Source organism: Gracilinanus agilis, chromosome 3 (genome assembly GCF_016433145.1).
Source record: "Gracilinanus agilis isolate LMUSP501 chromosome 3, AgileGrace, whole genome shotgun sequence".
Classification (NCBI taxonomy): Eukaryota; Metazoa; Chordata; class Mammalia; order Didelphimorphia; family Didelphidae; genus Gracilinanus; species Gracilinanus agilis.
The window spans coordinates 341,594,022-341,618,832 of record NC_058132.1 but is presented as its reverse complement, the minus strand read 5'-3'; the positions used below and the strand labels follow the sequence as shown (position 1 = coordinate 341,618,832).

Below are 24,811 nucleotides of genomic sequence, written 5' to 3'. Positions count from 1 at the left end.
AACCTCCTAGCTAATTACTGTCAAAAAGAGTAGCTTAGCATCAATTATGCGAAAACTGAAATCATTGTATTTGGCAGGCATTCTCTGGCATTTAAATGGACAATGCAACCCTATCCAACAGGTCAATTCGTTCAGCTACTTGAGAGGACATTTTGCAGTTAATCCATCCTGGCAGGTCCATCAGGAGGCCGTCCTGCTCAAAATGGAACGCTACTACAGCCACATCATGGCCATGTGTTGGGATTTTGCACCAATGATAGCCCAGGAATAGTTATGGGCCCTACAAAAATGCATGCCTGTGCACCAATCTGCAATGCCTCCTGATTGCCAATATGGTTATTAGTTAATTGGTCATCATACTGTCACTGAATAGCCTAATGCCGATCGACAGTTCCGGCAAATCACTGGTGGGGACGCAGGTGTGCAGGAGAATCCTGGACACATCATCCTCCTCCATCTCCAATCTGTCAATCTTTCCAAGAAGAAGGCTCTTTATCTGCTCCATTTTTTAAAAAAATGATCTGTCTCTCCCATTACTCTCCCACTTTCCACCCCTTCATTGAGCAAATAAAAAGAATCCACCCTGAAAAAAGCAGACCAAAAAACTAAATTCCCACATGTCCATTTGAAAACGTATATCTCTTTCTGTATTTTAAATTCAATTCAGAGAGGTCTCTGTCAGGAGGTGAGAGGGTTGTTTCAGCTTCATTCTTTTGGACTCATGGTGGAATATTGTGTTGATCAGAGTTTTAACTTTGTTCAAAGTTGTTTTTCTCTATAATATTATCATTGTAGGAATTGTTCTCTTGGTTCTGATCACTTCATCCTGCATCAGTTTATAGAGGTCTTCCCAGTTTCCAATGAAACTCCATTTCATTGTTTCTTATGGCATGATAATATTCCATTACATTCATATACCACAATTTTTTTTCACCATTTCCCTGTGAGAGAACAACCCCTTAATTTTTAGTCCTGGATTTCAGAGTAACTTCTTTTTTTCCCTAATCTGGGAAAAAATACAACTCCTGTGGTGTCAGCCAGCCAAACCTCACTAAGAGATTGTTACAGAAATGAGAGATTAGCATATATTTCCCTCACTTCCTTTTATTACAGAAAGTATAATCTTATTAAAACATTTTTACTTAATCAACTTTAAACAATAAAATAAATTATTTTTAAAGTTTTTTTTAAGAGAAAAGTGCTGGGAAAATGTATTGCCCTTTTCACTTAATTTTTCCATCATCTGCTCACTCAGAACCTTAATTGATCTGCAGCTTGTCTTCAGCCTTGTCCTAGTTCCAGTTCAAAGTACCCATTAAATAGAGTTTAAAAAAAATGTATCTTCATCCAAAACATGACGATGGAATATGGAAATATGGAAATATGGAAATATTTTTTGTATGATAGCACATGTATAAACAGTATTAAATTGGTTACCATCTCAGGGAGTGGAAAAGAAGGGAGGGAGAGGATGTGTAACTCAAAATGTCAGCAAATGCCAAAAATTGTTTTTATGTCAAAGTGGGCAAAAATAAAATATTACTGAAGGGGAGAAAGCAAAACAAAACCAAAGTGCTCATTAATTGTGTGCATTACAACTCTCCACATTTTCCCACTTTGGGCCAAATTCCTTTGGATCATGGGATCATAGCTTTAGAAATGAAAAGAACCTTAGAGATTGCCAAGTCTACCCTCCCTAGCCCACATCCCAATTTGGCAGATGAGGAAATTGAGGCTCTAAGAGGATAAGTGATTTGTCCAAAATCAGTGACTAGTTAGGAAAGTGTCTGAGGCAGGATTTGAACCCAGATTCTTTCAGACTCCACTTCCCCTGTCCTTTGCACTGTATTCGGCAGCTTGCCTACATTATTCTAGCTAATTAAAATGAAGTCTTTAAAAAATATTCTCTAAAATCTTTTTCAATATCTCTGCTCAGAGTTCTTTTCTTTTTTAAAAAGATATTTTCCCAATTATATGTAATAAACAATTTTCAGCCCAAGTTTTCAGAAATTATAAGATCCACATTGTCTCCCTCTTTTCCTTCCCTCCCCCCTCTGGGGGTAAGCAATTTGATCTGGATTATACATGTATTATCATGCAAACTTACTTCTGTATTGGTCATTGTTGTAAGAGGATAATTATATAAAAACAAAACCTCAAAATAAAAACACAAATAAACCATTGTGAAAAAATCTAATGTTTTGATCTGTATTCCTCCACAGTTCTTTTTCTGGAAGTGATAGCATTCTCTGTCACAAGTCCTTCAGAATTGTCATGGATTCTTATATTGTTGAGAGTAACTAAATCTATCACAGCTGATCATCATACATTATTGCTATTACTGTGTGCAATGTTCTCCTGGTTCTGGCTTATTTCACTCTGCATCAGTTCATATAGGTCTTTCCAGTTCTTTCTGAAATTATCCAGTTCATCATTCCTTATAGTATTCCATCACCATCAAATACCACAATTTGTTCCATCATTCCCCAATGGAGGGACATCCCTTTAGTTTCCGATTTTTTGCTACCTCAAAAAGAGCTGCTATTAATATTTTTGTATAAGTAGGTCCTTTTCCCTTTTTTATGATCTCTTTTGGATATAGACCTAGTAGTGACATTAAGGGGTCAAAGCATTTGGAGTTTTATACCCCTTTGGGCATAGCTCCAAATTGTCCTCTAGAATAGTTGGGTCAGTTCACAACTCTACCAACAATGCATTAGTGTCCCAATTTTGCCACATCGGTCCAATATTTACCACTTTCCTTTCCTGTCATGTTGGTAGATATGATAGGTACAAGGTAACCTCAGAGTAGTTTTAATTTGCATTTCCCTAATCAAGAGGGATTTAGAACATTTTTTCATATGATTATTGATAGCTTTGAATTCTTCATCTGAAAACTGCTTGTTCATATCCTTTGACCATTTGTCAATTGGGGAATGACTTTTATTCTTATAAAATGGACTTAGTTCTTTATTTATTTGAGAAATAAGACCTTTAACAGAGAAATTTGCCTTAAAAATTTTGTCATAGTTTGTTGTTTCCCTTCTAATCTTGATTACATTGGTTTTGTTTATACAAAACATTTTAATTTAATATAAACAGAATTATTCATTTTATATCTTGTAATCTTATCTATTATTTGGTCATAAATTCTTCTCTTCTCCATAGATTTGACTGATAAACTATGTTCCTCTAATTTACTTGTGGTATCTCCTTTTATGTCTAATCATTTATCCATTTTGACCTTATCTTGGTATAGGGTATGAGATATCAGTCTATACCTAACCTAGCTTTTGACATACTGTTTTCCAATTTTTCCCAGCAGTTTTTGTCAAATAGTGAGTTCTTGTCCCAAAAGCTGGGATCTTTGGGTTTATAAAACACTAGATTGTTATGGTCATTTACCCCCATGTAGTGTGTATCTAATCTATTGCATTGATCCACCATTCTATTTCTTAGTATCAGATTATTTTGATGATAACAGCTTTATCTGAGATCTGGTACTGCTAGGCCCCCATCCTTCACATTTTTTTTTTCATTAATTCTCTTGATATTCTTGATCTTTTGTTCTTCTGGATGAATTTTGTTAGTATTTATTCTGGTTCTATAACATAATTTTTATTAGTTTGATAGGTATGGCATTGACTAAGTAAATTAATTAAGGTAGGATTGTTGTTTTTATTATATTAGCTCAGCCTACCCATGAGCAATTAATATTTTCCCAATTGTTTAAATCTGACTTTACTTGTATGAAAAGTGTTTTATAATTTTGTTCATATAATTCCCGTGTTTACCTTGGCAAGTAGACCCCAGGTATTTTATATTGTCTGAAGTTATTTTAAATGGAATTTATCTTTCTGTCTCTTGCTGCTCAGAGTTCTTTTCTTACATCTCGGAGCATCAACTCTCCTGAGCTTTTTTCTCTAATCCAACTGGGGTAAGTATTTACTCTTTTTAATGTTCATTTTCTCATCAGTGTTGGATTCTATTTAAGAGTTCACTGCAGCAATATTTGCATGGAATAAAATATTTCTCTTATAGTATTTCATTACTAGCAATGGCTTGCAATAGTGGCTCAGGTGGTCTGAAAAACCTCTTTTAAATGCTGTCCATGTTTTGTTCAGTATCCCTTATATAGGGCAGCTAAGTGGCATAGTAGATAGAGCACCTGACCTGGAGTCTGGAAGATCTGAGTTCAAATCTGACCCCAGACATTTATTAGCTAGGTGACCCTGGACTTCATGCTGTTGGCCTCTATTTCCTTATCTGTAAAATGAGTAGAGAAGGAAATAGCAAATCACTCTAATATCTTTGCCAAGAAAACCCCAAATGAACTCACAAAGAGTCAGACATGACTGAAAGGATTGAACAACATTTCTTACATAGAGTTGAAAAATGTGAACACTTATATAAAAGTTTTCTAATAGACATCTAAACTGGTCTCATTATAGGTATCATCATCATCATCATAACTATAATTTATATAGCACTTTAAGGTTTGCAATGCACATCTATATTATATATATAATAAGGCATATATATGACAAAAATATATATATAATAATACATATTATCTAAATTGATCCTCTCAACAACCCTGGGAGGTAGGTGCTATTATCTTCAGTTTACAAATGAAGGAACTGAGGTAAAGAGCTTAAAAGACTCACTGAGGGTCACATAGCTAGTAAGTGTCTGAAGCCATCTTTGCACCCAGATCTTACTGACTTCAAGTCTGGTACTCCATCCACTGCTCCAGCTAGTTACCCATCCATTATGATCAATTATTATTCATAGGAATAGCTGCTGCCCTGATCAATACTATGATCCACAGCAATTCCAAATGCTCCCTGCCTCCAGAGAGAGAGAACTGATGAACTCAGAGTACAGAGTGAAGCATATTTTCTTTTTCTTTCATTTTCCTTTTCTTGCTTTTTTTTTTCTTTAGTGATATGGCTAATGTAGAAATATGTTTTGCATGACTTCATATGTACAATGGGTATTATACGTATTTCTCGCCTTCTCAATGAGTGGGAGGGAGAAAATTCAGAATGAAAAATACTTTTAAAAAAATTGAATTAAAATTTAAAATAGTGATAGTTGCTATTATTATTTGCGTGTGCCCAGTACTGTATTATAAGCTATGTAAAAAGAAAAAAAAAAAAAAGGAGGCACAGTCTCTGCCCCCCTCCCCCAGGAGATTATAATGTAGTTGCAGAGATACAAGATGTACACATAAAACAAGTAGATAGCGAATTATAAGTGCTAAATGGCATGATGTGCAGAGGTGAGGGCTAGGAATCTGGGCTGAAGTAATTCGCTAATAGTCTCTGGAGAAACTGGGACATCGAATCACAGACCATTAGAGACCTTAGAGCAGGGAGAGGTTCTTAGCCAGGGGATCTGTGAACTTGGTCTTTTAAAAATATTTTGATAACTGTATTTCAGTGTAATTGGCATCCATTGCATTTAAAACCATGATTCGGAGAAGAGGTACGTAGACTTCACCAAACTGCCAAAGGAGTCCACGACTCATAAAAAGTTAAGAACAACCCCATGCCTTAGAGATTGTCCAATCCAACTCTCTCATTTTATAAATGACTAAATGAAGGTTAGAAATGTAGAGGAGAAAAGAGCACATTCAGAGGCAGGTAAGGTAAAAATGATTGGGGAGCATCAAGAAATCAGTAAATACTTTGGCTGACTGACTATGGTGGAAAATAAGGCTGGAAAGGTAATGTGGAGTTTTCTCCAAATCTTAGTGCAGTTTCAAGCTATTAGAGCTTAAATCTTCACCAAGACTTTTGTAGCACCTTTTCTATAGTCTTCAATGCCAGGCTAAGAAGTCTGGACTTGATTCAATAAACTGTAATGTCCTTGAACAAAAGTAACATGAACACAGTATTTTAACAGGATTGATCTGGCACTGGTACACATGAAAAATTGCAAAGGAAAAGAGAATAGAAGCAAAGAAAGTGACTAAAATGTCTATATTCTTTGATCTAGAGATCTCACCACTGGGCATATGCACCAAGGAGGTCAAAGATGGAAGGAAATGTCCCATATACACCAAAATATTCATAGCAAGCTTTTGAGAAAACCATAGTAGAGAACTAGAAAAAAATGGATATCTATTGTTTGGACATCCATACAAAATTCTCTTTCATGAATGCAATGGAATTTTACTATACTGTCAGAAGTGATAAATATAAATGGAGTGGCTTTTGAATTATATAGCATTTTCCATGGAGCTGGGTATGTGCTCTGACCCCTTCCTAAAGAATATGTATAAGCAAAATTTCTGGGTTGGTCCCCTGCTCCCTTGCAGTTGTTAGATGTTTGTCAACTGAATCAGGAAAAAAGCCACCCCCTTGGGAGACTTCAATTGCTACAAAAAGGGTCCACCTTCCTTTCTTTGTGGCATGTTGCTTTGGAACTATGCCAGCTTTGCCTTGGACATGGTGGGTACCAAGTGGGAGAAGGAAAAGGAATCCCTCCCATGAGCATGTGACAGTGAGAACATTTGTTTTTCTAGGCAAACCCAAGACTAAACTTGCCTTGTCTTTTCCTGAATCACATAGAAGGACCTATATGAACTGATGCAAAGTGAAATAAATAGAACCAAGAAAAGAGCATATGTAAACTCAACAGAAGGACCACAACTTCAAAAAAATGAAAATGAATGTTGTATAAATAATAATGACCAAGATTGTCCCGAAAGAAAAGATGAGAAAATGCTCTCTTTAGATGCATTCTTTAGAGTGGTAGGAAACTGTAGTTGTATAATCTTGCATAGACTGTCAGATTAAGTTTTGTTGAATTGGTGTTTTTTTTAAATTTTCAAAAGCAAAGGCTCACGAGGTGTATGAATGTTATTATTGTTGTTTAACCTTGTCCAACTCTTCATGACCCCATTTGGGGTTTTCTTGGCAAAGATACTGGAGTGATTTGTCATTTCCTTCTCCTGCTCATTTTACAGATGAGGAAACTGAGGCAAATAGAGTTAAGTGACTTGTCTAGGGTCATACAGTAAGTATCTGAGACCAGATTTGAACACAGGGAGATGGGTCTTGACATCAAGTTTGGTATTCTAGCTACTGCACCACATAGCTGCCTGAGTAAGGAGAGATGGTTTGGAAATTAAGTTAATATAAAAAACAAAAGCTCAAAAAAAGGCATTTTTAAAGAAAAAAAAAGATTGGACATTGGAAGCAGGTAGGACACTCAGTCCTACAAAGGTAGGAGATGATGACAGCCTGAATTAAAATGGTGCCTATAAAAATGGAAATGGAAGAGGCATTTGACAAAAACATTGAAAACACTTAATGATTCATGAGATAAGGATAAAGCAGAAGAAAGAGGGAAGAATTACGGATACCACCAAGGATTTTAGCCAGTCTGATTGAGAAAACAGTGAATTAATTATATCAATTACAGAAATGAAATGATTAGCAAAGGGAGGTGTTCTTTGGGGGACTGAGAGAGTTTGCTTTGGAATATGAATTAAAGGTGAAGTGGGACATCCAAGAAAATCTGTGTTCTGAGCAGCTGCAGAAACAGAGCTGGACCTCAGAGAATTGAGTCATTATCATACATCTGAAATCACTGAAAGTGCATGAGCTCCCTTAGGGAATAAATGTAGAGAGAAGAGCAGAAAAGTGGAAGTGGAATCTGGGGAGGCAACAGATCTCAGAACCATGATGGGGGCTGGGGGAGAGAGACAATTCCTGTCACTTATTTATATGAGGGATACCAAGTGAAAAGAGACATCAAGAGCAACCTTGATCAATAGAATGGAGATTAGTTAAAATTTGTAACAAATCTAAGAAGCAGCCAAGAAATGTCAGATTTGATTGATGTGTTGGCTAGTTTTAATGAATGGCCTCCCCCCTTCTCTCTCTCTCTCTCTCTCTCTCTCTCTCTCTCTCTCTCTCTCTCTCTCTCTCTCTCTCTCTCTCTCTCTCTCTCTCTCTCATCCTATATACCTAAATAACTATGACAGTAAGGGAGAATGTGCCAAAGGGAATAGACATAGAGCTATGGGAATCTAGAGGAAAGCATTCTTGTAACTAGGGATATAGGGAAATCATGGAGGAGATTCTAATGGACATTGACCTTGAAAGTTAGGTAGGAATTACCTGGAGATGACATTGTAGGCAAAGGTCAATGGGTGAAGTATTATATTTATTCAGGAGACAGTGGGGAATTATTGAAAAAGCTATCCAATAATTAGCATCTTATTTTGCCTTTTTTCTCTTTATGCTGCTTATTGCATAGTTGTACACTTGTTGTACATCCTAATGAGCTCCATATTCATTAGGAGGGATATTAACCAGCTNTCTCTCTCTCTCTCTCTCTCTCTCTCTCTCTCTCTCTCTCTCTCTCTTTCTCTCTCCCTCTCTCTCTCTTTTTCTCTCTTTCTCTTTCTCTCTCTCTCTCTCTCTCCTACAAGGTACAATTTCCTGAGAAGAGAAGTCAGAAGGATAGATTCAGAAATGAAGATGATACAAAACCAAAAGATAACAGAAAACATAATATTAAAAAACCAAGGGTTGGGGCAGGTAGGGGGACAGATAGGTAGAATATTTGGGGTTTTTTAGGCAAACCTAAAACTAAATTTGCCTTATCTTTTCCTGAATCACTATTTCATGAAGAATATAGAGAAACATAGGAGGACTTGTATGAACTGAAGCGGAGTGAAGTAAATAGAACCAAGAATTCATATATATACATATTATATATAAACTCAATAGAAAGATCACAACTTCAAAAAAATGAAAATGAATGTTGTATGAATAATAATGACCAACATTATCTCAAAGAAGAGATGAGAAAATGTTTTCTCCTCCATTCTTTAGAGAGGTAGGAAACCATAGTTGTAGAATGTTGCATAGATGATCAGACTCCATTTTACTGAATTGCTTTCTTCTGTTTTATTTTCATTTTTAAAAGAAGTGGCTCCTTTTAGAGAGCCAAGCCTGGAAATAGGATATCCTGGGCTTGAACCTGGCATCAGATACTTCCCAGCTGTGTAACCCTGGGTAAGTCACTTCTCCTTAATTTGCCAAGCCCTTACCAACTCTTCTGCCTTGGAACTGATACTTGGTTCTAAGACAGAAGGTAAGGGTTGTTTTTTTTTTTAACTTTAAAAAAGGGGGGGAGTCCAAGTCACTAAGTTGTGCATACTTTTGGACCCAGCAATACCTCAGCTAAGCCTATGTCATAAAGAGATAAAAGAATGAGGGAAAAGATTCATATGTACAATGATATTAATAAGAGTTCTTTTTGGTGGTGTCCAAGAAGTGGAAACTAAGAGGGTGCCCATCAACTGGGGTAAAGTTAAATAAAGTATGACATACTACAATAAAAAGGACTCTCTCAAAAAAAACCTAGGAAGACTGGTGTGAACTGCTGTAGAGTCAAGTGAATAGAACTAGGAAAACAAATTGTTGTTTTCAATAAATTTCAAATAATTCATTGAAAAGACAAGCAATTTTGTAATGCTTAAGAATTCTGACCAAGGCAATGCCCAACCATGGTGAAGGACTGATGATGAAGCATGAGGCTCACCTCTTGACAAGAGAAGAGGTGGATTCAAGATGCAAAATGAAGCATATTTTTAGATAAGGACAATGTGGCGATTGATTTTGCTTGACTGCATATTTTTCACAGGACTTTTTTTTTTTTCTATTCAACTGGGAATGTAGAGAGAGAAAATAAATGCTTGTTAACTGATCAATTCAAAACAAGGAGCAACCAAGGAAATACAAGTCAGAGAAAGGCAGCATACATCCTGGATTGGGGGGGTTGGGGGGAGCAGGTGTGGAGTAGTTGGCCTCGTTTCCCACCCCTATCCCATGTTACCTTGGTGATAAGTGAATAGAGCAGGGCAATGTTTCCATCTTACAGTAGTGTCTGAGTGGGTTGTTCAGGTTTTGTTTGTTTTGTCTTGTTTTGGCACCAGCTCATGGAAAGACCACAGGATTTGGAATCCAAGGTCAAAATCTCAGTTCTCTTATTTACTACTTGGGTGACCTTATTAAGCAAGTCATTTAACCTGGTTTAGAGTGGGCTCCATTTCTTTATGCATAAAATAGAGAGGTTGGGTTTCATGATCTTCAAAGCTGATCCCTTCCAGCTCATAATCTCTGCTTCTGTGATTCATTGCTCAGTAATATTCCCAGGACCCATTAAGTCTTTCTCTTTCAACCCATTGCTACCCTGATTCATTTGTATATCTCCAGTTGGTTGGTACTAAAAGTAATTGACCTCTTTTCTGTCTCCCACCTTCAAAGTACCCAACCTCAGCCATACTGTATGGATGTTCCTGACTATAGTTTAAGAAGTTGGAAGGAGAGAGAAAACAGAGAAGGAACTGCCAGAGAGGACAGTTAGAGATTGAAGAGATATATTCATGACCCCACTCTATGGGAACCAATCAGTGTGGCATAAACTGTAGTTCTGTTGCGCTCTCTCTCTCTCTCTCTCTCTCTCTCTCTCTCTCTCTCTCTCTGTCTCTCTGTCTCTCTGTCTCTCTCCCCTTAACTTCCATCTTAGAATGAATACCTTGTATTGGTTCCAAGGCAGAAGAGTGGTAAGGACTAGGCAATGGAGGTTAAGTTACTTGCCCAGGGTCACACAGCTAGGAAATGTTTGAGGCCAGATTTAAACCTCAGCCTGGCTATCTATCCACTGTACCACCTAGCCTCCTCTCCCTTAGTTCTTATTGTCAGAAATATCACTTTAAAAAGAGTTAAATGACATTAACCAGTAAAATAGATTATTGTGGTTTATTGGTAAAAACCAGTGAAGGAAAGTTTCAGAGGGAATTAAGGAAGGGATGGTAATAAAAGCACAAAGCTCAACCATTTATTTCATCAGTTCAGTTTCTCATAGTATCAATCAGAGCACCAACCACATCAAATCACCCTTAGGGCCCTCTCCATAATCTTTCCTATTTGGGTCTTGAGGAGTTATAGGGAAACCCAGGGACACCACTCTTCTATACTAGCTTCTTTCTGATTCACAGAACAGACAATAGATTAGGAAGAAGGTCCACTTCTTTGAATGGAGCAAGCATTCTTTCTAAGAGAAATCTATAAGGCTCAGAAGATGAGTCCTTTACCACCAGCCAGGGGAATGAGGGTGCCAACTTTCCCCAGAACTTAAATTTTCATTGTGAACACTTACAACTCAGAAATCAGCAAATGGTACAAATCATCGATTCATTGTTGCGTTGGTTGTTTAGGCTTAAGAAAGTGATGGAGGAAATGTTAATAATGCCTGTTAAACTTAAATATGTTTGTTCCCTTGTAGGAGATTTTTAAATTTTTTTTTTATTTTTCCAAGAGTATTGTTAAATAGTTTCCAGGCCACCCCTGCCATCAGGTGAGGAGAAACTCTTGTCTTCCCAAAATGAGAGTTCTTGTTTCTTCCAAAGTTCCCAGGAGCCTCTAGAAGCTCCATCATTCTTTATTCCAATGCCCCCTGTGCCCTTTCTGGAAGTACTTGCTCATGTTTAATCATAAATCCTCCCAGATTCACAGGAACCAATTTTCCCTCATCTTTGTTCCCAGTGGACATAGAAAACAGCTGCTCTTTATCCAACAGCCAAGGAACACTTCTTTGGGACAACTGTGGTTCATCAGAAGGAATAAACCCTGGGTTTTGAGTTAAAGAATTGGATTCCATTCCTGGATCTTTTTAGCTGTCTGGGTAACTCAGTCTCTCCAAACCTGTTTCCTCATCTGTACAATGGGAACAATCACTATCATGGTAACTATCACTACCATGCATACACGGTCTCCTCACATCAGCCACGGCTTCGCTCCTTAACTCATCGGGCTTCTGGGAAGAGCAGATAAGGTAGAAGAAATACTTTGTAAACTGAAAAGTCATCTCACAGGAATTTGTTAGGTGCTTATTGTATTCTAGGCGAATGCTAAATCACAGGGAGGCAGAGAAAGTCAAAAACAGTCCCTGCCCTCCAAGACCTTACATCCTAGCGAGGGAGCCAGCATCGATTTTACTGGCTACCTAGATATCTACAGTCGATGGAAGAGTAATCCGAGGAGGTAGAAGGTAATCAGTCTGAGGAGGGACCAGAGCAAGTGGAGGAACAGATTCAGAAAGGCACCTGCAGAAGGTAGGACTTGAGCTGAGTCTTAAAGGACGCCTGAAAACCAAGAGGTGGAGGCGAGCGGGTCACGTATTCCAGACATGAAGGATGGCCAGCACAAAGGCATAGAGATGGAAAGTCGTGTTAGCAAATAGAACCAATTCAGCAGGACTGTAGAGTGTAGAGAGGGAAGACATGATGAGAAAAGCATTTTGGAGAACAACCTGGAATTGTGCCCAAAGAGTTATAAAACTGTGTACCCTTTGACCCAGAAATACCACTATTAGGGCTATTTCATAGGGTGATCAGAAAAAAGGGAAAGAAAAGAACCCATATGTTCTTTCTGGTTTTTTGAACACTTGCCTTCTGTCTTAGAATTGATAGGCAAAGAAGACATAAGGACTCGGCAATGAAAGTTAAGTGACTTGCCCAGGGTCACCTATCTAGGAAGTGTCTGAGATCAGATTTGAACCTAGGACCTCCCATCTCTAGGCCTGGCTTTCAATCCGCTGAGCCACTTACCTAACCCTACCTATATATAAAATTTTTTTTTAAACCTTTACCTTCTGTCTTAGAATACTGTGTATTGGTTCCAAGGCAGAAGAGCAGTAAGTGGCTAGGCAATGGGGGGTTAAGTGACTTGCCCAGGGTCACCCATCTAGGAAGTGAATGAGGCAAGATTTGAACCTAGGACCTCCCATATCTAGGCCTGACTCTCCATCTACTGAGCCACCCAGCTGCCCCCCCCCCACCTATATATTCTAAAATATTTCTAGCAGGTCTCTTTGTCGCAGCAGCAAAGAATTAGAAATTGAGGGGATGCCCATCAACTGGGGAAAGACTGAACAAGTTATGGCACATGATTGTGATGGAATACCGTGTTGTAAGAAATGACAGGCAGGTTAAAAATAAACATGAAAAAACCTAAATGAAATTTTGAAGTGCAAAATGAGCAGAACCAAGAGAACATTATATGCAGCAACAGAAATTTTGTTTGAAGAAAACCTTAAAGATAGGAGGGGGCCAGGTTACAAAGTGTGTTAAATTCCAAATACGGGAGTTTCTATTTGATCCTGGTGGTAATAGGGAGTCACTGGAGCTCCTTGTGGAGGGCAGGAGAGAGGAGATGTGCCATGGTCACACAGGCTATAGAAAAATTACCTTTGCAGCTGGGTGAAGGGTAAATTGTAATGAGGAAAGACTTGAGGTTGGGAAACCAGTCAGAAATCTATTGTGATCATTCAGGGAGGAGGTGAAGAAGGTCTGAATTAGACTTGTGGCTGTGTCAGTGGAGAAAAGGAAATTTTAAAAAAAGACATAGTGAAGGTAGAAATGACAAGAGTTGGCAATGAATTCAGTGTGTGGAATAAAAATCAGAAGGAAGACATTCTAATGAGGAATAGACTGCACGATCGCTAAGGTCCCTCGGATCTGACACCCAGTGATTTTATTAATCTAGGTAACATTTTCTTAATGCACCAGACCAAGCACTGCTTAGATCCTCCTACTCTCTTCTCTTTGGGATATGCTAGCCCTCTTTTCTTGGGCTTTGAGCAAATCCTGAACTGTGTGAAGAACTGGAAATAGATCCGTGCCCTGGTTTCATAGCTGAGGAAATGGCTTCCCAATCTATCTTCCTCTCTTCTCTCTTTCTGTCTCCCCTCCCCCCAATATCTCTATCTTCTCTGTCTGTGATTCTGTCTCTCCTCTCCCTCTCCTTCTCTCCCTCCCCGCCTGTCTCCTCTCCTCGCTCTCTCTCCATCTATCTCTCCCCACTCTTTTTTTCCCTTCCTCTTTCATCCTCCCTCTCTTCCCCCTTTTCTCTTCCTCTCTCCCCACTTCCCCATACTAGGTGAGAGGTTGAACCAAACAATCACTCCGTTCTCTTCTGCTTCAAAGATTCCCTAGTACTATGTAATGAGTCTGTCCTTGTTTACCTCATGGGTCTCCCCCAATTAGGTGAGGAGCTCTTTAAGGTCTTCTTAGTCTTGAGATTCTATGTCCCCATCTGATGGGGTTCGCCATAGCAGCTCAAACAGAATGTTTAAAACAGAACTTACTAATAACTCTTCCCCCTAAATGTCTCTATTTCTCCAGAAAGCACCACCATTCTTCTACTCACCCAGATGTGCAGCCTCGCCTCAAAGTTTTCCTTGCTCTCCACATCCAACTTGTTGTCAAATAATCCTATTTCTGCTGCTATCCCTGTTGGACTTAAAAATGCCCCCCACGTACGCTCACACACACACAAATGACACCCAAAGAACATTATCGGATAGGCTGGATATAATGTTTAATGAACAAGGCCGCGGCCTGTCACCGTCATCACCGCAGCGGTTCATCTCTCATATTCTGAAAGGATGTGGAACGGGCCGAGGTACCGGGGTGAGCCTGTCCTCGGATGAGCCGCTGCAGGCCGCCGTTCCCCAGGGAGGCTGCCGGCACCATGGCTGCCGAGGCCCGCGCCTGCCTCTCTTCCCCCATGAAGAGAAGGTGGGACAAAGGCCAGGCCTCGCTGTGCAGGCCCAGGTCTGGGACAAGACAAAGGCCAGGCCAGGAGGTGCAGGCCTGGGGCCAGGGTGCTCTTCCCCGTGTCACAAGCAGAGGCCCGGCCTTGGCTTCCAGGCTCGGCCTTGGCTCCCAGGCCCCACGGCCCGGCTCTCAGCTGAGAAGCCTGCTCGGGTTGGGCCGTTGGATATAGATAGCTAGATAGATGATTTGTCTTTCAGTTCCTTTCCAAAGTGGGACTGGCTGGGGGTGGGGGGCCGTTTCCTGATGTCACAAGTAGGGACGGGATGTAGCCGTCTGTCGGTGCTCGCCAGAGCGAGGGTCAAATTTCAGCCCAAATCAGAACATCCCACCCTCTTCCTGTTCCAACTCGCCCCATTCCTCACATCTCGGTGGGTCCATGTGCGATGTGTGGCCGGAGGGTAGCGAGCGGGGAAGGAGCGGAAGGGGCACGGGCCACCCTCGGAGCTCGGCCGGAGGTCACACAACACTGGCCCTGTTCCCCGAGGACGTAGTGCCAGAGTCCTCCCCTCCCCACAGAGGGGGCTCGCTGGGCAGGGACGAGGAGCACAGCGCTGCCCCTCTGGTGCCCGGGACGGTGACGGGCCTGGAGGCCCATCCCCCGCGGGCGCTATCATCAGCTGTTGGTGAAGCACCGTTGTCCTGGGGAGGCCTCCGGCCTGAAACTGTGTTTGCCCAGGGAGCTGGGGTAGTAGGTCGTCGTGTAGACGTTGGTCTGCTGCAACGGGTAGAAGTTGGCCCTGTCATCGGGGATTAAGTTGTTTTTGTTCAGGGTCTGCGGGAGAAGGGAAGAGAGACAGGGTCACACCGAGCCTGGGGAGGTGCGAGTGGCAAAAGGAAGGAGATGGGGAGTGAGGGCCGCTGGGCCCAGACCAGGAGAGAGAGGGTGAGGCAGGGAATGAGGGAGAGGCTGAACCTGGCCTGAGGGGAAGAAGCTGGCCCCAAGGAAGCCAGAAAGAAATGAAAAGGGGCAAGAGGCAAGAGAATGGGCACAAAGCAAGAGAACGTGGACTGGGGGATGGGTGGCCAGGTAGCTCAGTGGGTGTAGAGCCAGGTCCAGGGACAGGAGACAAGATCTGGCCTCAGACACTTCCTGGCTGTGTGACCCTGAGGTAAGTCCCTTAACCCCTTTGCTTAGCCCTTACTGCCTCAGAACCAATATACAGTATTGATTCTAAAATGGAAGGTAAGAGTTTTCATTAAAAAGAAAAAAAATTTTAAAAGTCATGTAACTAAGTATTTATAGAGGTAGATGTTAGGTTTCCTCACTCAGCCTAGTAGCATACCACGTATATTGGATATGTTATTAAAATATAATCTGATTTAATGATGAATGATTCTTCTTAAAAAAAAATAGCTTCAGGGCAGCTGGGTGGCTCAGTGGGTTGAGAGCCAGGTCTAGATGGGAAGTCACAGGTTCAAATCTGGCCTCAGACCCCTCTTAGCTGTGTGACCCTGGGCAAGTCATTTAACCCCCATTGCCTAGGCCTTACCGCTCTTCTGCCTTGGAACCAACATCTAGTATTGATTCTGACAGAAGTTAAGGATTAAAAAAAATAAGGGAAGATGAGGACAGGAGATGGATTGGGGCAATATAAGGAACTGGGTCAAGAATAAGACAAGCGAGTGATGGGAGATAGGTTGGGATAACTTTTGCTAGGTAAGGAGTAGGTTGGGGTAGGAGCATTAGAGAAGGGCTTTAGAGGTGGTGGGCCTTGAAAGATGGAAAAGATTTCAATAGCAAAGACAGAGGGGAAGGAAGGGAGGGCAAAAACCTTGCACTTTCTAAAATCTAGAAGATGGAATTTTAATTGGGGTTTAAAGGAAGCCAGGAGGTGGAGATCTAGAATCTAGAGAGCACGTTTGACCTTTTTAGTGTAATGCTGGTGATGGGCCAGACTCAGCAGAACCAATCCTAAGACCTTTTGAAGCCATCCAGCCCATGGCAGTGTCAGACAATGTACAAAGCATATAGACTGAATCCACAACCATTTTCAGGAAAAAGGACTCCCTGTCCCCCTCCCCCCAGTCAGACTTGGCACACAACCACAGGCCCTCAGCTAGAATATGCCCAGAAAGGGGAAGGCATCCCATTTTCTCCATTCCTGATCTGACACCTAATACACCATGCCTCTTACAAGCCTTTCAGCTGTAAAATGGGAATAATAATAGCACCTTTCCTTCAGGGTGGTTGTGAAAAATCAAATGACAATATTTGAGGTTTTTGTTGTTTGCTTTTTAACCCTTACCTTTCACCTTAGAATCAATACTGTGTATTGGCTCCAAGGCAGAAGAGTGGTAAGGGCTAGGCAATGAGGGTTAAATGACTTGCCCAGGGTCACACAGCTAGTACGTGTCTGAGGCCAGATTTGAACCCAGGACCTCCCATCTCCAGGCCTGGCTCTCTATCCACTGAGCCTCCTAGCTGCCCCACTAAATGACAGTATTGTAAAGCTTTGAGCTCTGACACAATCCTTCCTCAAACCAATACACCATATTGTGTGTGGCTGTGTCTATGAAAACCTGTGAATGTATGTCTGATCTTTTAGTGAGTGTCCATGATCCTGTATAGGCATAACTCTCTTACCATCCTCTGCCTCCAGTTCATACATTTGGGGTCCAGAGAAGCTACCTGTGGATCCCAGAGTCCCAAGATCATGCAAGTTACCATGGCAGAGCTGGGATTTGGAAGCAAGCCTTCTGACTCCCAAGCCATCCCTCTTTCCACTCCACCATGATCCTTCCCAAAGGAGATAATCCATGTCTTGTCAAGCATAAACCAAAACTGGAACCCTTTCCTTCATTTTTTGTTGCCCAATTCAAAGAGGAACAGGAGAGAGATGCTTCCCACCTTGAACTCCATGGGTGTGTACTTCTCATTCTTGGGGGTGCCCCCACCCCCACTTTTGTAGTTCAGGTGGTTGGGAGTGGTGGGGTGGACAAGCGTGGACTCCTGGGTCTGCCGCTGGCAGCGCTGGCAGGACAGGTAGACAGCAAAGGTCAAGAGGCCCGAGCCCAAGAAGCAGGAAACACCAGTAGCCACCAAATGGATAAGGCTGAACCCTGCATGAAAGAGGGAAATGGGAAACAGGTGGGGGGAATGATGGAGAAGGCGGTAACAGAGGACCCTCAAGTGCCTTCTGGAGGGCTTTCAAGGATAGGGAAGAGCAACATGTAGGGGAAAAGAGGTGAGAAACAAATGAGAAATGGGTGGGGGAGGCCTACAAAGGGTCAAGGGGAAGCTGTAACATCTCAATAGTGCAGGGTCGGCAACGTATGGCTCTCGAGCCATATCTGACTCTTTTGAGGGCCATATATGGCTCTTTCTGCAGGAGCCATAAAGTCAATTTTTTTTCAGGCGCTGTTACAGGAGTGCGCACTGTGAGCACTGTACGGCTCTCATGAAATTACATTTTAAAAAATGTGGCCTTTATGGCTCTTATGGCCAAAAAGGTTGCCAACCCTTGCAATAGAGTGAAAGAATAGGAGGAGGGTCTCTCTGGAAGGTCAAGAAAGTTTACAGGCTGGGTCAGAAGTAGAACAAAAAGGCCTCAGGTAGAGAACCTTCTTCATACTCCCAAATATGATGGCTTCTTTCAGGTGGGGGCAGGGAGTGGGCCAGGCATGGTCTGGCAGGGTCAGCCAGGCCTCTACTCCCTTCCCACCACAACCCCAAAACCAGAGGAGTGAATCCAACCAGGAATGCAAGGCTTTAGGGGAACATGATCCCTGGGAAGTCGTGCCAGTCTGGGGTGGGAGACTCCAAGTTGGAACAGCAGAGGAAGGTTTGATCTCCAGAAGGAGGCAAGTCTAATAGGAGTTGTCCCATAGCAAGATCTAAGTGGAATGCTTATTGCTGGGGTGGTGTTGTCAGTAGTACCTCCACAGCTGGTGGTGTCATCAATGCTGGAAGCAGGCAGGATCACTGCAAGAACAAAAGTGGAGGGGGATTGGGACTGGTCACTGGGAAATGGACCTGTGAGAATCACTGGGGATCGCTGTGGCCCTGGGCCTGCCACCTCTACTGCCCTGGGAAGAACTGGGTCCTTCTGCTGTTGAAAGGAAGGACTCATCCATGGTATATTTGATGGGGATGCAGGAGAACTGGATTTCTTCCACCCTCCCTCCCCATTCTCTTGGATGGAGCTATGTGTGTGGTTCAGGGGAGATTTTCTCTTGAAAATTCCCCACCTGATCCCACATCATAGCTCATACAGAGTAAATAATCTCCAGGAGGAAAGATGATACAAGTGTGGAGGAATCTGGGGTCCTAGAAATGGGGTAAAGGAGACCTGAACATCTGGGCATCCATACCAGGGATCTCACTGTATGGGCAGGTCCGGATCTGGCTGCCATTGCCCAGGCAGGGGGCAGTCCCAGGGACAAGTTCCTCGCAGTCACGGCTCCGGCTCTGGGTTCCATCTTCACCACACACACTCCACTCAGCCCACAATGACCAGCCACCTGGAGTCAAGACCTGGGTCAACCTGCCTTTGGTCCATTATGACCTCCAACCCATATTTTCCCTGATTATCTGCCACCACCCCAATCCCTATCCATCATTATAAGGTCTAACCGATAAGCTCTTTGAATGCTTTTTAAACTTTTATTTTTGCCTATAGCCCCAGCATCATAGTGTAGCACCCAGTAGGCACTCAATATATTCTGGCTAAATGAATGAAGAAATAAAAATAGGAATGAAGGTAAGGGCTAGGGTACACAAATTATCTCCTTGTCATATTCTTTACATGAAAGGGTCAGATTTGGGGCTCAGATACCATTTGATGGCATTGATGTCCATCTTCCTATAACCCCCATGGTTACCTGGGCAGGATTGGGTGGCACAAAGTGCTTCTTCTGTGTGCAACCCAATGCAGATGTCTTCACCAGGGGAAGGGGCAGGACTGGTACAGGAACGTGTCCGCTGATAGTGGCCTCCTCCACAAGAGGCTGAGCATGGGGACCATGGGGTCCAGCATGACCACGCACCACGTACTACAAGTTGAGAGACAATAAATGCTGGGAGGAAGAACTTGGGTATGGAGAAGAGTCTGTAACATGTAGGATTGTAGGTAGCATCATGGATTTAGAAGTTGAATGGACTTTTTTTTTTTTAACCCTTACCATCTAAGAATCATTACTGAATATTGGTTTCAAGGCAGAAGAGAGGTGAGGGCTAGGCAACTGGGGTTAAGCGACTTCCCCAGGATCACACAGCTAGGAAGTATCTGCAGCTAGATTTGAACCTAAGACCTCCCTTCTCTAGGCCTGGCTTTCTATACACTGTGCCACCTAGCTGCCCCTGGGAATGAATTTTAGAGGTCATCTAGTATAATCTCTTTGTTTTATAGATGGGGAAAACTGAGGCTCAGAGAGATTAAACATATTTGCCTGAAGTCCTACAGGTCTTTAGAGACAAAATTGGGATTTGAACCCAGATTCTTTGATTACTCTTTTGATCTCTTTTCCCATTATACCATTCTCCCCCTTCCCACTTTTATCTATGTCATGATCCTTTTTAGATGGCCATGCCTCCCACCTGCTTGGGCCCAAGAAAAATGGTCCCACGGTTAGATTCAGGTTAGAAAAGTGTCCCAACATCCCTAATTCATAATAAGGTATAAATGGGGGAAATGTCAGCTGAGGACCTTGCCTCATGTCACTGAAAAAAATGAAGCTGTGTACCAAGAGTTCCCTCTTTTCCCCTTATAACCCCCCACCATCTCAGCCTTTATTCGCGTCTCTGATGAAGTGGTAGCTCTTCTCCTTGCCAAGGCCAAGCCCACTCATGTACTCTTGATCTCCTTCTCTTCCTGTTGACTCTAATAGTCTGTCTCCACTATCATCCAACTCTCTCTAATCTCCATTCTCTCCCCATCTCTTGCCTGCTTCCATGCTGCCTTACAAACATGCCCATGGGAGCCTCCACAAACCTCACTGGATCCTCCAATCCCGGCTAATTGTCTTCCAGGATCTTCCCTTCTCTGCTAAACCTGAAAAAGTGCTCTGTACTTGCTGTCTCCACTCCTCTGAAATGGGATCTCATCCCTTAGCCCAAGCTGCCCTCTCCTAACCAATGCCCTTCCCTTTATTCTCATTCTTCCTGACCTGTCTGCATCATCGGACACTTCCAGGGGGCTCGCCTCTCTCTGGGTCTCCGTGGGAGCCTGTTCTCGGGGCCTGCCCCTTCTCCTCTGCGTTCCCTCGCTTCCAGTTCTCTCCCCCGGTTTGAGGAAGAGCCTGGCTCCGTCTCTGCCCCTCTTTAGCCGCCGGCACTGCCGGGCAGAGTGAGTGGGAGGGATGTGCACGGAGGCTGGCTAGGACAGGGAAAGGGTCACCTGGGCAGGGCTGGGAGTTGCAGTCCTGATACTCGGTGACGTCCCCCACGCAGGGCAGGCCTCCGTTTCGGGGCTCTGGGTTGGTGCAGGTTCTCTTCCGGGTTCGGAAGCCTAGCTCGCAGTCTCGGGAGCAGGATGACCAGGGTCCCCAGGCGGCCCAGCCCCCGCTCACCACGTGGGGGGCGTTACTTCCAGTGCGAAGGAGATCTTCCACCAGGGCTGGGGAGAGAGGGGCCAAGTCACCGAGAGGGGCGCCGGGCCTGCCCATTAGCCCTCCCCCACCACGCGATCTAACCCGAGATGAGGGATCGGCCTTATGGCCTTGGATCGGTCACTTCTCAGCCTGTTTTCTCCTCTCTACCGTGATTGGGCTGGATTAAATGACTCCCAAGATCCTTCCTGGCTCTAACGGTCTGTGTACAGTCTCGGTCCTTCTCCCAGCTACACCTCCCGGCCTCCCCGCCCCGACGTATCCCTGGGAGTTGTGGTCTAAAGCCCGGGGCTGCACCGTCGGTATCGCAGGCCCCGGAGCCATCGGCGGGGCAAGAGCGGGTCTCCGTCCTCTTCCTCCCGAACTGAAGGCCGTGAGGGTCGGGGAGCGGGGCCCGGCATGTGAAACGGAAGCGCTGCTCCTGGCGGGCGCCCCCCTGGGTCACGTTCACCGGGAGCCACGGCGTCCAGGGGGTGTTCCTCCGCACCTCCGGGCAGCTCTCGGGGTTACACGTTTTGTACTCCTGCCCCAGAAGGAGAAGAGACGCCGTCACCCCAGAGCCGCTGCCCCTTCACTGGGGGGACCAGGCCGGCCCGGGCCCTGCGCAATACTAGAGACGCACCACCTTGGGCCGGTCACTCCCTTCCTCAGATCCCAATGCCCTCATCTGTAAAATAATGGAGCCTAGCACGGTCCAGAAAAACGGCGCGGGGCGTGGGCGAATGGATGGGAGAGAGCAGCGACACATGGAGACCTATTTCCACACGCCCGCCCCCCCCACACACACACACACTGTGATGGGAAAGTAGTGAGACTTCAAAAGTCTGCCAGTGCAGTGTCTTCCGATGCCCTCCCAGCACCCAAGGGGCACCGGGCACAGAGAGGGCCACATATCTTCAAGCGTGGCCCAAGGATGGTTTCTTTTGCTTCACTGGACCCAGGGTTCTACTGCCGGGGAGGGGGGTGGCGGGAGGGAGGAAGAGTGGGAGGGCCAGGGCTTGGCTGGAGTATGGGGTGAGAGGGTCTCACTTGGAAGTGAAAGTCATTAAGAAAACAGAGAAAAGGAGGGGCAGCCAGGTAGCTCAGTGAAAAAGTTGTGCCTGGAGGCCAGAGGTCCTAGGTTCAAATGTGGCCTCAGACATTTGTCAATCAAGTCACTTAACCCCCATTGCCCAGCCCTTCCCACTCTTCTGCCCTGGAACCAATACATAGTATTGATTCTAAGGTGGAAGGTAAGGGGTTAAAAAAATTTTTTTTAAGAGAAAAGAACATCAGGAAAACTTAAAAACTTAAAACTTTTAAAACTTAAAAGAAGAAAAGGGGAAAAGGTTTGACTAGATGATCTCTAAGATCCCTTTCAGCGCTGTAATTTGCATCTATGATGCTACCCCTGAGGCTCCTCCCTTGCCTCTTTCTCCAGTCCTTCCCCACTTACCACACTACAACCTGGGCAGGAATTCCCATTTTCACAGATTCTGTGCCTGGAGTGGACTCCGCCCCCACAGTTGCTGCTGCATTTGCTCCAGGAGCCCCAGGTAGCCCAGAAGATGGGGACAGGGCAGGGGCTATTCTCATTGCAGAACCTGGGGAGAGGTTTGGGGAGAGGAAGAGAGCCCAGCAAGACATCATCATGAGGTCCAGACAGCTGGGGTAGGCGTGACCAAGGGCTAACTCAAAGTTAGGGAGGAAACAGCAGGTACTACAGAGACCTGGGCACCATGAGGGTGGACCTAAGACCCGATTTCAATCCAGCCTCATTAACTTCCTAGAGAAGATAATAAAAGTATCTATCTCCCAGAGATATTGTGAGGGTCAAATGTGAGGTAAAATGTATAAAGCACTTAGTACAGTGCTGGCACATGAAAGGCACTTTATCAATGCTTCCTTCCTCCCTTCTTCCTTTCTTCCCTGCCTCCCTCCTCCCCTTCTTCCTTCCCTCTTTCCTTCTTAGGACTTGGAAACTTCCACCAACACAAGAATTACCTTATAGTACCCCTATTCTGCCCCCCAGCCCAGGCCTGAACACCTGAGCTCTGGCCCCTCACCCTCACTCACCTCTCTTCCCGGCTCTTGCCCACACAGATTCGGCCCCCGTGTCGGGGGGCTGGGTTGCTGCAGCTCCGCTGCCGAACCTGGAAGCCGATCCCACAAGAGGTGCTGCACAAGGCCCAGGATGACCACGGGGTCCATGCACCATTTCTGGGGGAAACAAGAAGGCTCAACTGAGTCATCACAATCACCTCCGGAGACATTTCTACCATTAGAGTATAAGCTCCTTGGGAGTAGGGACTGTTTAATTCTCATGACTTGACTCCCCAGTGCCCAGCCTGTTGCTTGGTGGACAGCAGGAACCTGATAAATGTTACCAATGAGCCAAATGGCCCGTTAGCCCAGAATTTCCCAGACCTACGTCTGCAACCAAACACAGATGAAGGGTAGCCATCACATCGAAAAATGGGGCAGCTACTGCTCCTAGCTCCTCTCTCTGGACCATCCTTATATGGAAGGCCCCAGTTCCAAATTATATTCTTTTTAAAAAACAACTCTTACCTTCTGTCTTAGAGTCAATAACTATGCATCGGTTCCAATGCACAAGAGTGGTAATGGCAAGGCAATGGGGGTAAAGTGCCTAATTACATTCTTTAATCTATTAATCAATCCATAAGCATTTACTTATTAAGCCTATACTATGTGCCAAGCACTGGGCTAAGCAGTAGGATACAGAGAAAGGCAAAAACAGTCCCTGCCTTCAAGGATCTCACATTCTACCGGAGGAGACAATATTCACTTGCCCTGGTCTCCTAGGATGAGGCAGCTTGAATTTCCCTACTCATACAAGGCAGCCACCCCTTGAACCCATCTCACCCAGTCTGACCCCTGAGCCTTTTTGTGGGGTTTCTCATATTCAGTTCTCTTCTGCACTCCTTCAGAGTTTATTCCACAATCTCCTTCCCTCCCCAAAATACTCCTACACTAACCTCCCTAGGCCAATCATGGCAGCTTCTCCACCAACAACGGTGCCACATAGCCTGCAAGTTACTGCTGAAATACAGGCATTCCATCAATTCACCATTCCATTCAGACACAGTATCTCGTGCATTTTGACCCCCTGTCTGTCTTGTGCTGTGTGTGTGTGAGAGTACATGTTTTATCTCTTCCACTTATCTGAAAGCTATAAGGACAACGACTTGATTCCCTATAAAGCTGGGGCAACCATGCCTTCCTTGTCAGACACCAGGTATCCGGTTCATCCCTCTGCCTCATGGAAAGGGGAGAGGAGTATGGGACCTAACTAAGATACACTCTCAGAGTTTAGGACAAAGTCAGAGAATATCCAGCTCTAAACTGAAGCAAACAAAAATTAAGAAGAAAAAGAATGAGATGAACTTCCATGGACATCTTTCCCTCAAAAGACCTGTAAACATAACTAATATCGCAGGGGTGTCTCTCAGATTTCATTGAAAAGGTAAATAGTGTAAGAGAAACTATGATACAGTTAGTGGGGAGATAGCTGCCCATTCTGGGGCCAATGCTTTAGTGATAGATTTTGGTGACTGATTCAATACAAAGAGAGAGAGAGAGAGAGAGAGAGAGAGAGAGAGAGAGAGAGAGAGAGAG

General features: G+C 43.9%; 1 protein-coding gene across 2 annotated transcripts in view; it reads right to left on the bottom strand.

Moving 5' to 3' along the window:
• Positions 1-15,167: 15,167 nt before the first annotated feature.
• SEMA5B (semaphorin 5B) overlaps positions 15,168-24,811 on the bottom strand; it is a 68,675-nt gene continuing 59,031 nt past the window's right edge. Inside the window, exons 13-21 of one of the 2 annotated variants that reach the window (XM_044666734.1) lie at positions 23,249-23,392; positions 22,629-22,776; positions 21,491-21,716; positions 20,983-21,201; positions 19,469-19,639; positions 18,959-19,108; positions 18,525-18,569; positions 17,496-17,707; positions 15,168-15,419 (exon numbers count right to left, since the gene is read on the bottom strand). In XM_044666734.1, coding sequence (XP_044522669.1) covers positions 15,261-15,419; positions 17,496-17,707; positions 18,525-18,569; positions 18,959-19,108; positions 19,469-19,639; positions 20,983-21,201; positions 21,491-21,716; positions 22,629-22,776; positions 23,249-23,392 — 1,474 coding nt within the window. In that variant the 3' untranslated portion in view covers positions 15,168-15,260. The remainder of the gene's footprint in view (positions 15,420-17,495; positions 17,708-18,524; positions 18,570-18,958; positions 19,109-19,468; positions 19,640-20,982; positions 21,202-21,490; positions 21,717-22,628; positions 22,777-23,248; positions 23,393-24,811) is intronic. The other variant, XM_044666735.1, reaches the window with a different exon arrangement.